Below are 12,942 nucleotides of genomic sequence, written 5' to 3' on the forward strand. Positions count from 1 at the left end.
AACATTTCTTCCATGTTTTTAATAGTAAATCCCATTTGTTCGCCAAAAAAATTAAGTTAGCTTTATTTTCAATAATTAAAAGATAAATTAAATTAATGTTTTATGCCTTGATTTGATAACAAGAAAAATTTAAATATTATATATAAAAAAACAACACGTAATTTCTGAGGAAAAAACATCATAAGGCTACTTTAAGGGAAAAAAGGGGGGGGTGGGGGAAATAAGTTGTTTTATGCATTAAAATAAATATAGACTTCCTAAAACACAGAATTTGGTAACAATAAAAAAAAAATGTTGAGAATAGGGCCCTACACATGTAATTGTTGTTAAAATTTTATTAAATTGATGTGAAAAAAGTTTCATGGTTTTAATTAATTACACATGCTTTTTGATTAATAAACTTTAATTTAAATATTAAAAAGGAGTGAAAAAAATGTTAAAATAAAATAAAAAACTTAATCCAGAAGAAAAAAAAAAAGGAATTTGGGAAAAAATGAACAGGAATTTAGGAAGAAATAAAACTGATTTCATAGGATACCAACTTGTGGAAACTGGGCATCCAATGTTTCCTTTAACAGGCTTAAACCCGTTTACACCAGACATGAGCAAAGCGTTGCATCACGTCGAAACCATTACCATCACTGACAGTGTCTATACTAGATCCAGTATACAATTCATGATGCATTTCATGCACTTGAACTACTCCCGACAACAGGACAAATGGAAGAGTAAACCAACATCCGTTTTAAACAGCATGTTAGCATCTGTTCAGCATTTTATGACAGTCTTTTATGACAGATTGTCTTGTAAATGAAGCAAAGTGTATTGGAGAGTTTGCAAAGACACTTTTGTTGAAAGATGTAGCAGCCAACTCTATTGTATCTGAGAGCAGCTACATCACAAAGCACAAGTAAACAATTTCTTAATAATTTGCCTTTAGATGACGGGTTTTATATGAATAATGTTTTCAAAACACTTGCTCACATGCAATAATGAGGGGGTGTTAATACTGCTCCACATGTAATTGTGTTAGCCATTCAGAACTGTGGCTGTTTTATTGACAAGCCTAAAGTGAGAGACCCCCTGAAATGGAACATCTCAGACAACGGGTCAGAATAAGAGTTGATTTGTATTTTTTGGGGGGCAAATTTATAACTTTTTTTTTTCAAATTACCCTTTAATATACAGGTGCGTTGATTAAAAGTGTACTGTGGGCGGAGCTATTCAGCATGATGTATCTAAAATAAAAACCAATAAGGCATCAATGTTTTATTTTTCTGTGCTTTTCGCAGTCCAACTAGTTTGGACAAAAACTAGGTTTGTGCTTTTTTTATGTAACGCCTGGTTAGGACATGTTTTTAGGAGAGGATGTCAAAATTAACAACCTACGATGTGTCTATATTTAATTTAATGAAAAGATTAACCATCATATCAAAAGCAATAATGGACTGTTTCTGTAATAATAATATCAGTGCGGCCACACTGCCACATAAAACAAGTAACACTGAGATGAGATTTCCCAAAATATGTTTCCTTTGAATGTAGAACATTTACAGAACCTTTCAAAGGTCTGGCAACAGCTTATTCACAAAATATGGCACAGTGTCAGTCTGCCAGATATCAAATTAGATCACCCAACTGCATCCAAGTCCAATTAATCCCTAAACAAACGGTCTCTGGCTGCTCTGCCTTTAAAGATCTGCTACTAATAATGGAATAAGGAGCAGAAAAAATTGGTCATTGGTCTCTGCATTAGCTTTCATTAATTCATATACAAATATTACAAATTCCATTCACACCTAAATAATATTTGGCCATATCAAGTAACAGTCACCTGGCTTATATGCAAACATATAAAATATATTCTAACTGAAATAATAATAAATAAACAAAACTCATTTATTTCAGTAAGTTTCCAAGGTAAATTGTATATTTTTTTATTTAACTTGGTGTACTAAAATAAATTACTAAAACTGTAATAAAAATGTATAAACTCTATAGACATATTTCAAAATAACAAAAACTAATACAAATTACAAAAACACAACAAAATGACTAAAACTAAAATTAAAAAGAAAACTGAATATATATATACTGTATAACTATATATCTATATCTATATATCTATATCTATCTATCTATCTATCTATCTATCTATCTATCTATCTATCTATCTATCTATATATATATATATATATATATATATATATATATATATATATATATAAAGTTTTCTTGTTAATTATATATATATATATATATATATATATATATATATATATATATAAACCTATAGTACAGATCTAAATTTACTTCCTATAAAATAATTTATTAGAATTCTTAATAGTTCTCTAGTTCCCAAAAATAAATAAAATACCTTGTATACATTTTTTATGTAACATACAAATAAATGTTAATTGTAAATTTTTTGTAATGGCTATTAAAAGATTATTGATCTGTAAATTATCTTTAAATTGTGCATGTCTATAAATTCATTTACATTTAGGCTTTTAACTAATTATAATGATACACGAAAGTGTGGTTGATTGAGTCTTAATTAATAAGTTCATAAGTTCATATCATGTACTTAATTCAATTAAAAGGTTTCCTAGCCCTAATTTTCTATAGAGCACATACAGACTGGTTAGAGTAAGATGAATGTGTACATGCTGTCTAACTGCTGGCCCTCTATCATGAGCCACCGGCACCAGGAGAGTGTTCATTTATTCTTGACATTCAGGCACTGGAAGGGGTTTGACTCACAGCCGTTTTAATTTAGGTGTGTGTGTGTGTGTGTGTGGGATGGTGCTGATTGATTCACCACTTCCACAGAAATGACTCACCGTAAATACATCATGGGACAAAAATGCATCCATCACAGCAGCGCATCTCATTACACCCCTCCTCTATCCACCTGCTGGGACGGCTGACATATACGAGGGGTCAGCGGTGATTTCAAGCGCAACGTGTGCTTCTGACTGACTGCTTCTGAGAAATCCCACCACAATAGATGGGAGATGATACCAAATATAATTTCTGAGAACAACGTGCCAGATTATTTTACCAAGTAGGGTTGTGACGGTGAGGAAATTCCCTCTTCTTCTCACTTTCCTTCACTTTTAAATAGCTTGTAAAATTGGCATGTGCATTTTTTTTTTCACTTTCAAATAGCGTCAATTCGACGTAAAGCAATTGCTCATTTGAATTTATCCTCTTTTCTTCACTTTCCTTTGGTTTTAAATAGCTTAAAAGCGCCGGGCAAATTTTTCTTTCACTTTCAAATTAATTCGGCATCAATTGCTTCACTGCAACAACTAATTACACCATGCTATAGGGCAGGCTATGACTAATATAAAATAACTAACACAAACTTTAAACTGCTGGTATCGTATTGGATCAGTATCGGTAGATACTCAGAAATTCCGGTACTGGATCGGATTGGTTCTGAAAAAATGGTATCGTTGCATCCCTAATAATTATAATAACTATAATACATTATTATAATTATTATAATAATTAAAAAAGGAAAACTGGTGACAAAAATGCAGTAAATTTTAAAAGAATTGTCATTAAAAAAGTAAAAGTAAAATTGGCAATATTTTCCAACCAATTTTTCATAAATCTATGTTAATTTTCTATCATGCTGGTGCCAACGAACCAATCCAGAAATTCCCTTAAAACTGCCTCTTTCCACCGTGGTGTCTCACCACTCCACATTCAGACCTGCTGCTCGATAGTGCGACCCACAGATGACAGAGCTCAGCAGGGCTGGCCAACCACCAACATCAGACTGGCAGCACATTACGTCACACGGGCCCCTGGGAGACGGCTGATTGGCTCCAAAGAGCCAAGACAAATTAGGCAGCTGTGCGAGAGAGCAGGGAGAGGGCCCTTTGTTGAGCTGAGCGCACGCTGGGGCCGGCGTCTTACATCTCGCGCTGTGACTCCCAATAGCTGCAGGGTAATGATCAGCTCGGGGAGAACGCTCGCAGAGAGCCATGTATGAAAAGCAAACAGCCAACAGCCATGTGCGTGTTCACACCTTTGTGAATGAAGAGCAGGCCTCAGGATCCCCATGATACCACGTTATTTAATGCCTAAACGATATTGCTGTAGCACTATGCCATTAAATGCAGCTCAAACATGGCATTTGTTTATTGATTAAACAAAATACAAAATACAGTCTAGATTATTTCATGCATTAAATTAACATGACAATAAAGATTTATTTTAAATGATTATAACTATATAAAATAATTAAATTAATTAATGTCTATATAAAATAAATGCTGCTATTTTGAACTTTTTATTTATCAATTTTTTTTTCACAAAAACATTAAACAGCACAACTGTTTTCAACACTGATAATAAATGTTTCTTTTGCAGCAAATCAGCATATCAGAATGATTTCTGAAGGATCATGTGACACCAATGATGATGCTGAAAATCCAGCGTTGCATCACAGCAATAAATTATATTTTAAAATATAGAAATATGTATTTTAGAGACTTTTAAATGTTAAAGGTCCCATTCTTCGTGATCCCATGTTTTAAACTTTAGTTAGTGTGTAATGTTGTTGTTAGAGTATAAATAATATCTGTAAAATTCTAAAGCTCAAAGTTCAATGCCAAGCGAGATATTTGATTTAACAGAATTTGCCTACAAAAAACGACCCGTTTGGACTACACCCCTCTAGTTCCTGCAGTAATGACGTCACTAAAACAGTGTTTTGACTAACCTCCGCCCACAGGAATTCACAAAAAAGGGGCGTGGCCTTGTTGCATTTGTGTTTGTCGCCATGTCAAAGAGTTGTGTTTGTGTTTGCCATTTCGTTGAAACGCTGTTATTTTCATCTCGGGGTCCAATCCTCTTTGTTTGGGCTTCCCAGGGACGCTGTACTTGGAGATTAATGGTTACAATTTGTGTTTAACTCGGTTCCCGAAAATTATAAACCACATGTAAAACTATGTGCAGCTCATCTCAATCAGTTTAATGCTGGATTTGCACAAAGATTATTCTTGAAAGATGGAGCAGTTCCCTCTTTGTCTGGAGAAGGCGTTGTTTATGGACCACAACCGGTAAGTGTATTTTATTATTTAAGTTGGTGCGTTTAATAGTTTCTGTAACTTATTACACAAAGGGCAAAGCTGTTTAGCTTTGATAACTAGATGTTAGGGCTGTGCAAAAAAATCGAATGCTATTTTCATGCGCATCTCGTTGGTAAAAACGCTCCTGTGATTATAAGTACATCTCCAGCACATACTCCTGCACACTTGCTTCTCAAAACTAGCCCAATCACGTTTCCAGGAGGGTAACGTGCGATAAGCTGCTGTCGAATCACAACACAGGAACCGCTGGCCCAATCAGAATTTGTTACGTATTTCTGAAGGAGGGACTTCATAGAACAAGGAAGTCATCAGCCCGTTTTTATGACAGTGAAAACAGCGGTATACAGATAGGTCAATTGTTTGAAAAATACTGTGTTTTTTTACACGCGAAACATGAACACATGTTATATTGCACACTGTAAACACAATCAAAGCTTCAAAAAAGCACGAAAAACGGGACCTTTAATAATATTGCACAATAATACAGGTTCAACTGTATTTATGATCAAATAAATGCAGCCTTGGCTAGCATGAGACTTCTTTAAAAACATTTTAAAAATCCTACCAACCGTATACTACTAATATCAACAGAAGCGTGCTACAATCATATCATAGCTGTAGGAGACACTGAACCGCTGCAGTATGCTTTAAATTCAAGTGTGTGGGACAAATAAGCATTGTCATTTGCTGAGACGACACAGAGGGTCACTTCAGGACAAATCCTGTGTTTGCTTCACACGAGTCTGTCTCCAGGATATTAAGCAAAAACACACACACACACACACACACACACACTAGAGCACTGCATGCAATTTTCAACTGGAATGATCCGTATTTAAACAGTCTCTGGCTGAAATCTCATCCAGATGAGTATGATTCAAGCAGTGACGTCAGATATCAGCGCCCCGCTGCCTGGAACAGGCCTAGCGTTCAGAAGAGCCCTTACAAAACCGTCAGAGCGCGCGCACAGACACACACACACTCGCATAACACTTTCCGCTCTCCAACAATGGCCAATAGCATCCAATCTATTTCACAGGGGCCAGCGGAGAAGGAAAAAATAACTGTTTTTAGCTCATTTAAACATTACGCTACATCACAGCTGACATTTTATTTATACGACAGCTCCACTCGCCTCAGCCAATCAGCTTACCTCTCTGGGCCCCTGGGCCTCCCTGATTGGCTGGCAGCCCCACTCTTGTCGTCACGGTCATGGCCCTCCTCTGCGGAAGATTGTGGGAGTGTAGGGTCGTATCCGGGTGTGACCCTGAATGGCTTCAGATCGCCCTGGCCCAACAGGCTTCGACCAGCACAGTAACAGAAGGCACAGAGCTGTTCACTGTGAGGAGACGAGAGGAACGCAGTTAGCCAGAGAAACAAGATGGCACATATTACACTTCTCTATGGGTTAAAAGGAATGTTTGAGTTGAATGCTAAACGTTCCTTTAACCCTCAGAGATCTACTGATGCAAAACTGCAAAAGTTGCACTTAAATAATACCCATTTTCACTCTTTTGCATGTTCATTTTGGAATAATGCCTGACACATGGTTTAATCACACTAAGCATTAATTATTTAAACATTTAAAAACTGAAAACAGTTCCTCTCAGGGTATCTTCTATCACAAGTGACAACATTTTATAACATAATGGTTGATTTTCATAAAATTGTGATTAAAAGATATCCAAAATGCATAGATGCTCCATAGACTGTCATTAGAAAAGAGCACAAGCTTGTTATGGAAAATGGGGGTGGGAACTATTGCTAGGGTAGGAGTGGTCAGATCTGTTTTTGGGCGGGGCTCATTAAAATTGACCATCTCAGCAAGCCAAATTCAAACAACGTGATCAATGCTTACTGACACAATTACTGATGGTTAAAGACCAAATTTTGAAAATCTAGTTGTTGTTTTACCCAAAGGATAATTCTCAATGTTTACTGAAAATTTGATTTAAAATAAATAATATCTTAGGGGTCTTAGTTTTTTCCCCACAGACCACCATTTTTAATGTTATTCACACAAACTAAGCCCATTCAGTAAATCTTTCACGAGTAATTCCAAATTCATACAAAACACAAATTCTGTCATCAATTACTCACCTTCATGTCATTCCAAACCCATAAGAACACACTTGGCAGAGAGCATTCATCATTTACTCATTACCTTCTCCTGGAAAGTTACCAGGACAATGCATCGCAGCATCCATCATCCCATTTGCTGTTCTTACATCATAAATCTCCTAGTACTGTTATTATAGTTGTTGCAAATAAATATGCATTTTGTAATTACATTCCGTATATGAACTTCAGGAAGAGCCCTTTGTGAAGGGATCCACTTGTTCTCTTTTGATCACCTTCCCTGAGTGCCCTTCAAGGTGCAAAAAGGCTATTTGGAATTCATCCAATAATTTTTGGATTTTACTGTATTTCAACAAAGAATGAAGGTCTTGGATTTGGAATGACAATGGGGGTGTGTAAATGTTCCTTAAAATCCTCTGAAACTATGCAAGCCATTTTTTAAATAATTACTTCTGTAAGATATGCATAAACAGAATCATTTTATAACCTGCGGCTTTCTAAAAACACATTTAAGGAAGGATATCGATGATATCAACTAACTGGAATCTTTACATTTGTACCATATATTTGAAATGACTGAAATACACTGCGAGAGAGCAGAACAAAAAACTACCTGAGTGTAAATCTCCACTCGCTTCACTCAAAGGAGACGAAAGCAAGAAAGTTTATACTACTAATAAGTATGTGGGAGTGTTAGAATTCACACATGCTGTGTCTTTTATTTTCACACTCCCTGAAAATGGGAAAATTTTCAACAATTAAACTAGAACTCCTCTGTGGAATAAGAGTGAGGAGACGGCTTCCCGCTTACTTGTTTAAATATAGATACACAACATTTAGACACAACAGATTCAACCGTGAAAGGCAATATTATGAGTAACTCCTACTTCACAAAAAACTCCCTCAATTTGAAAACTATTTTAGTTGCCATTCACTACAGACTGGACAAGCATTCATTTGTGTTGAAATGTTGCTACGAGAAATTTTCTATCATTTAATGCAGTTGCAAAAAAATAACCTGGGGCTGAAAACAGTAAATATTGATCAGATATAAAACGGATCCACATCATTGGCCCTCATGGGCAGTACAGTCCGTCCCAAAGAGCCTTTAATCGTTCAGTCTGTTAACAGCCTTTCATGGACTGAAGTCTTGGAGAACCGCGGCCGTGGTGAGCTGACTGTTTGGACAGGGGTTTGTGCATTTACGTGTGTTTGTGGATGTGTGGCAGGGGAACCTTAAATTTGTAGAGTAACATCAACATTGAGGCACATTCAGCTGAGAGCATAAACAAACAGACACGGTGCATGAACATGCCTTCAAACCCAGAGATAAACTCAAGAAAAAGATTTCAAACTAGCAATAAAGGCTATGTACTGCTATATACTGTGCAGTATATAATACATACGGCATAATGCGTAGTTACATTTTTACAAATGTAATACAGTGAAGTCAATTTGCACCTGTGCTATGACCATAAACCGCTTGACACATGCAATGTGAGGTCATGTGAACCGGGGTTTTTTTTTTTTTTTTTACACCTATCATTGAGATACAATTATATATTTTATTAATATTTTTATTAAATAAAACATTAATATTTTGAATATTTAGATTTATTTTTTGGTGGGGAGGCGGGGGTGTTTGTATAATTTTATTTTTATTTCAAATTTTTATTTCAGTTAAAAAAAGTATAAATTAATAAAATACATTTAAGTTTTTTCACTTAGAAAGTTTATTTTATTTCAAGTAGCATAATTTTTTGTTTTTGTTTTTTTTAACTATAATAACCCTGATGCAAACGTGATGTGTTTGAAATATTTATTGTACACAATGCTTACGGTTTCATTTAATATGCAAAAAATACTGGTCGACATACCACTGTTGGTATATTTACTGAATGCAGCTTATACTACTAATAGCAGGAAGTAATATTCTATTCTGAACAATTAACAAATCAGAAATAACATGCGATTTTTAACATTTTCAACTATAGCCAATAATGTCAAAAATCATCAATGTTATTTCTGTGTCACACATCACATCATTTAAATGTAAGGTCAAATTAAACATATTGCATTGTGGGATACAATACTGTACCTATACAGCACATTTGGGGAATTTGCATACTGCAGCTGATCTCTGAGAAACACAGTGAACTCTCTGAGCCGGAGGGCTGCGCGCCAGCGCCACATTAGCACTTCTTCCTGGGCTCCTGCACTGCAGTCGTCTTTACCCAGAATGCTCTTTTAGTAAGCTGAACAAGTGCCCATCCCCCATGTTAAGACAGAATGGCAGCCAAGAGCAATACATGCACACATACTTCGGCACATATGCGTGCCAACAGGCATTGATCATTTGACCTTCCAGTTTGAGATTTTGGTAGAAAGGCGCAATACAGCCAAAATGGCTTAAAACATGAAGCAAGTCACAAACGTTCACACTGACACACACACACATCCGCATGCGCATGCTTCCCACGCCAGCGGTGACTCAGCCTGGCGAGAGGATGCTGCTCTGACCTGCTTTCAGCTTCTCCAGAGGCTGATGATGTTTGTGCCGTCCCCGTCTCAGGGCTCGCAGGAAGAGGGGATGACGACTGCTCCTCTTCTGAAACTGCCACAGCAGAGGCGTCCGCCGTCTCCTCCTGCTGCCCTTTAGTGACTGACGAGACACACAGAAGGAGACATACATCCATGTTCATTACAGCTGCACCAACACACACATTTTCAACAAAACTGATGAGATTAAACCTTAAATGCATGAGTGTTTCACCTGCTGTATTCACCTCTTTAAATATAAATTTATACACTACATGGATTAGTGTCATTTAAACACATTGCTTATATTTAGAATTTTTTTGTATGTCATTTATGTGGTCTATTATATCTACATTGAGGAAAATAAAAGGAATGCTGTTAAAAACAAACTTGACAATTTATTTGTCATGAGTTCAATCATGAGTTCTCAAACACACACCGCATCAAAGAGCATGGGTCGATAATTGCTCTCAGATACTCTGTTGAAGCCAGATTTAAGTCTTTTTAGGAAACAGTGGTTTCGAATGCAAACAAGTCACCTTTTTGATTTATGGGGAAATATGCAGAGCACGTGCCATTGTGTTAATAAGAGAGAAATTGGGAAAACTGTCGCCTCGGAAAGTACACAGTGTGGACAATTAGAGGCGTGAGTCACCTGTGACTAAGAGCTCCTAGTGAGGCCAGATCTAGTTGTGGTCTAAAATAGACCGCATCGAAACCACAGCTGCAGTCAACCACCTCCTGTCTTCACCTCATCCACTGCAGTCTTAACACATAGGGCTTCAATGACACCAAAACTAGGGTCAATTTGCAAAGAAAACTAGTTACTGGTTCTTGTTAAGGGAAGCATCATTATTAGCAATGCTTATACTTATGGTTAGAGACTTCAGAAAAACATAGGCGCTTTGTATTAAACTTCAACAAGTCATCTCATAACATTTATGTGAACGGATTTCTCAAATTGTGCAGGTTGTTGGAGAGAAATCTGACACTATTTTTTTAAGCAATCAGTTATTTTCACTAGCTGGATGATAAAATGGGTGAAAACCCCTCATAGCTGAAAGAGACTGTAAAATATGCATATTGCAATGGCATGTGATATCTAAATTATTATTTTATAATAAGCTACTTCTGCGAAAAGTTATGTTTTAGGTCGAAGCATACAGCAGAGAATAGAATTGGCATGCAACAGTTACTTATGTGAACTGCTTGACATTAAAAAAAGTTATTAAGTGCAATAAATTGCAGAAAACATCACCTGGTAGCTTTATTATGAATCAGCGTATATTAATTCATGTGAAGAGAATGCAGTGTTTGTTTTATATTTTATTATTAAGTTTCTGTATTGTTTGTTACTTGAAAGATACTATGAAATATATTTAACGTAAGCCTGTCTGAAAGTTAAAGCACTCTTTATTTGTTTTGTTTTTTGTATCAGTCTTTGTTTTGTTTGGTTTTTTAGATTTGTGACATTTTTATGCAATGCTAAAACACTGCTGGTCACAGAAGTTGTAGTGATGCTTTACAAGAATGTGAAACACATACATTGGTTATATCATTTTTAAACATTTTAAAATATAATTTAAATTGATTTCACACACATAAAGCCATATTGAATCGCATATTGAATATTGCATCATTTAACAAGGTATATTATATCACTTTTTTTGTCTTTAATATCGCACAGCCCAGAATGTGGTAAACACAATCAGTATAGCCTATAAATTGAATAACAACTCCGTAGTCCAAGTCCAAATCAACAGCAATGTGTTAAAAACTAGCAATTTGCTACAAACATTCAGTACAACTTAGAAGTGGTAAGGAATGCAGAAAAACACTCAATACAATCGAAATACCTTAGCAACTAATAAAGCTGTAGTACTCGAGTCCGGTCTTGGATTTATTTTTTTTCGTAGTTATCACTGAACAAGTATGTCGTGTTAAACTGAAATAATTATTAATTTCTAAAATAATATTTATCATGCAAGGAGAGAGATGTCATGACAAACGTTTAGTGATCATCTGAACATGACTGAATCCATTCAATGCGCACATTTTCATTACGCAGAACATTTTGAGCAAGTCTTAATGTTAATGAACTTCACTAAACAGATGTGTGTGTGCCGCGCAAACGAGCAAAAGGTAAAGATGCAAACATGTAGGACAAGTAGACAATGTATCCGTATCTATGCTGATTATTAGCCTACTCTTGAGAGAGAACTGATTTGGTTTTAGAGACTGAGACGCACAGCGCGGCTGTTTGATTGGCGAGCGCGCTGTGCTTATTCCATTCATTCGTATCATATCATAGCCTAAGCTTTAAATATTTGCATTTTAAACATATACAAATAATATAGCGTGTTTGATGTATTATTATAGGTAAAATTACTCTTGCAATGCTCTGATTTCTGATTTCTCTTTACACTCATAAAGTTTACATTCATTCACTTAATTCTGGCGCTGATCCCCTGGCTCACCTGTTATCTAGCAAACACCAGACTGTGTCAGCTTCAGCCGAATATTCAGGCAGGATTATTCCTTGTCCGTTATTCATTTTTTAAGCCATTATCCATGCCATTCCAAATAAGGTATTCGGCTTCAGGCACAACCCTAATTATTAAATTACATATTTAATTTTTACATGCAACTTAGATAAGTTCATATAGTAACAGCTCCACGCAATATTGTAATTCTTAAATTCACGTCGTACTTGCAAACACTTTGTATGCATTATGGTTAATGCATGCTGGATTAGTCGATTGCTTCCAACAGCGCCGAGTAGTCTATGAAAGCACTAGTACAGTATGACAAAAATATTGCTGTATTTATGTGCGAGCCAAAGGTATCCCTTCTAGCCTTGCTGCGCGCATTTGTCATACCCCGAGCTTTGCGAGTGTCTGTGCACTGCGACCACAGACATAATGTCAGCAAAAGCAGCATTATTAAGTAAATAAAATGAAAATAAAGTACATAAAAATAATTTGACCTTACAGCTCCAAACTCTGTTCTAGAGGGCCAGTGTCCTTTATAGTTTAGCTCCCAGGGTCGGACACGGGGGTAAAACCAGTACTCATTACCAGGGCCCCAAAGGAAGAGAGGGCCCTTGAAAAGTATGAATCTGAAATATATTTTATTTTACCTGGATATTTTCATGGGTGGGGGCATGGGGGCTCATCAGGACTGCCTATGCATAGGGCCCAGGATCTTGTGTAACACC

The 12,942-nt window shown here is 36.1% G+C and overlaps 1 protein-coding gene across 14 annotated transcripts in view; it reads right to left on the bottom strand.

The window, feature by feature from the left end:
* LOC113046088 (histone-lysine N-methyltransferase 2C-like) overlaps positions 1 to 12,942 on the bottom strand; it is a 108,269-nt gene that overhangs the window by 71,484 nt on the left and 23,843 nt on the right. For all 14 annotated transcript variants that reach the window (XM_026206951.1, XM_026206954.1, XM_026206952.1 and 11 more), the window contains exons 4-5: positions 9,708 to 9,849; positions 6,262 to 6,447 (exon numbers count right to left, since the gene is read on the bottom strand). In XM_026206951.1, coding sequence (XP_026062736.1) covers positions 6,262 to 6,447; positions 9,708 to 9,849 — 328 coding nt within the window. The remainder of the gene's footprint in view (positions 1 to 6,261; positions 6,448 to 9,707; positions 9,850 to 12,942) is intronic.

This window comes from Carassius auratus, chromosome 27, assembly GCF_003368295.1.
Source record: "Carassius auratus strain Wakin chromosome 27, ASM336829v1, whole genome shotgun sequence".
In the NCBI taxonomy this organism is placed as follows: domain Eukaryota; kingdom Metazoa; phylum Chordata; class Actinopteri; order Cypriniformes; family Cyprinidae; genus Carassius; species Carassius auratus.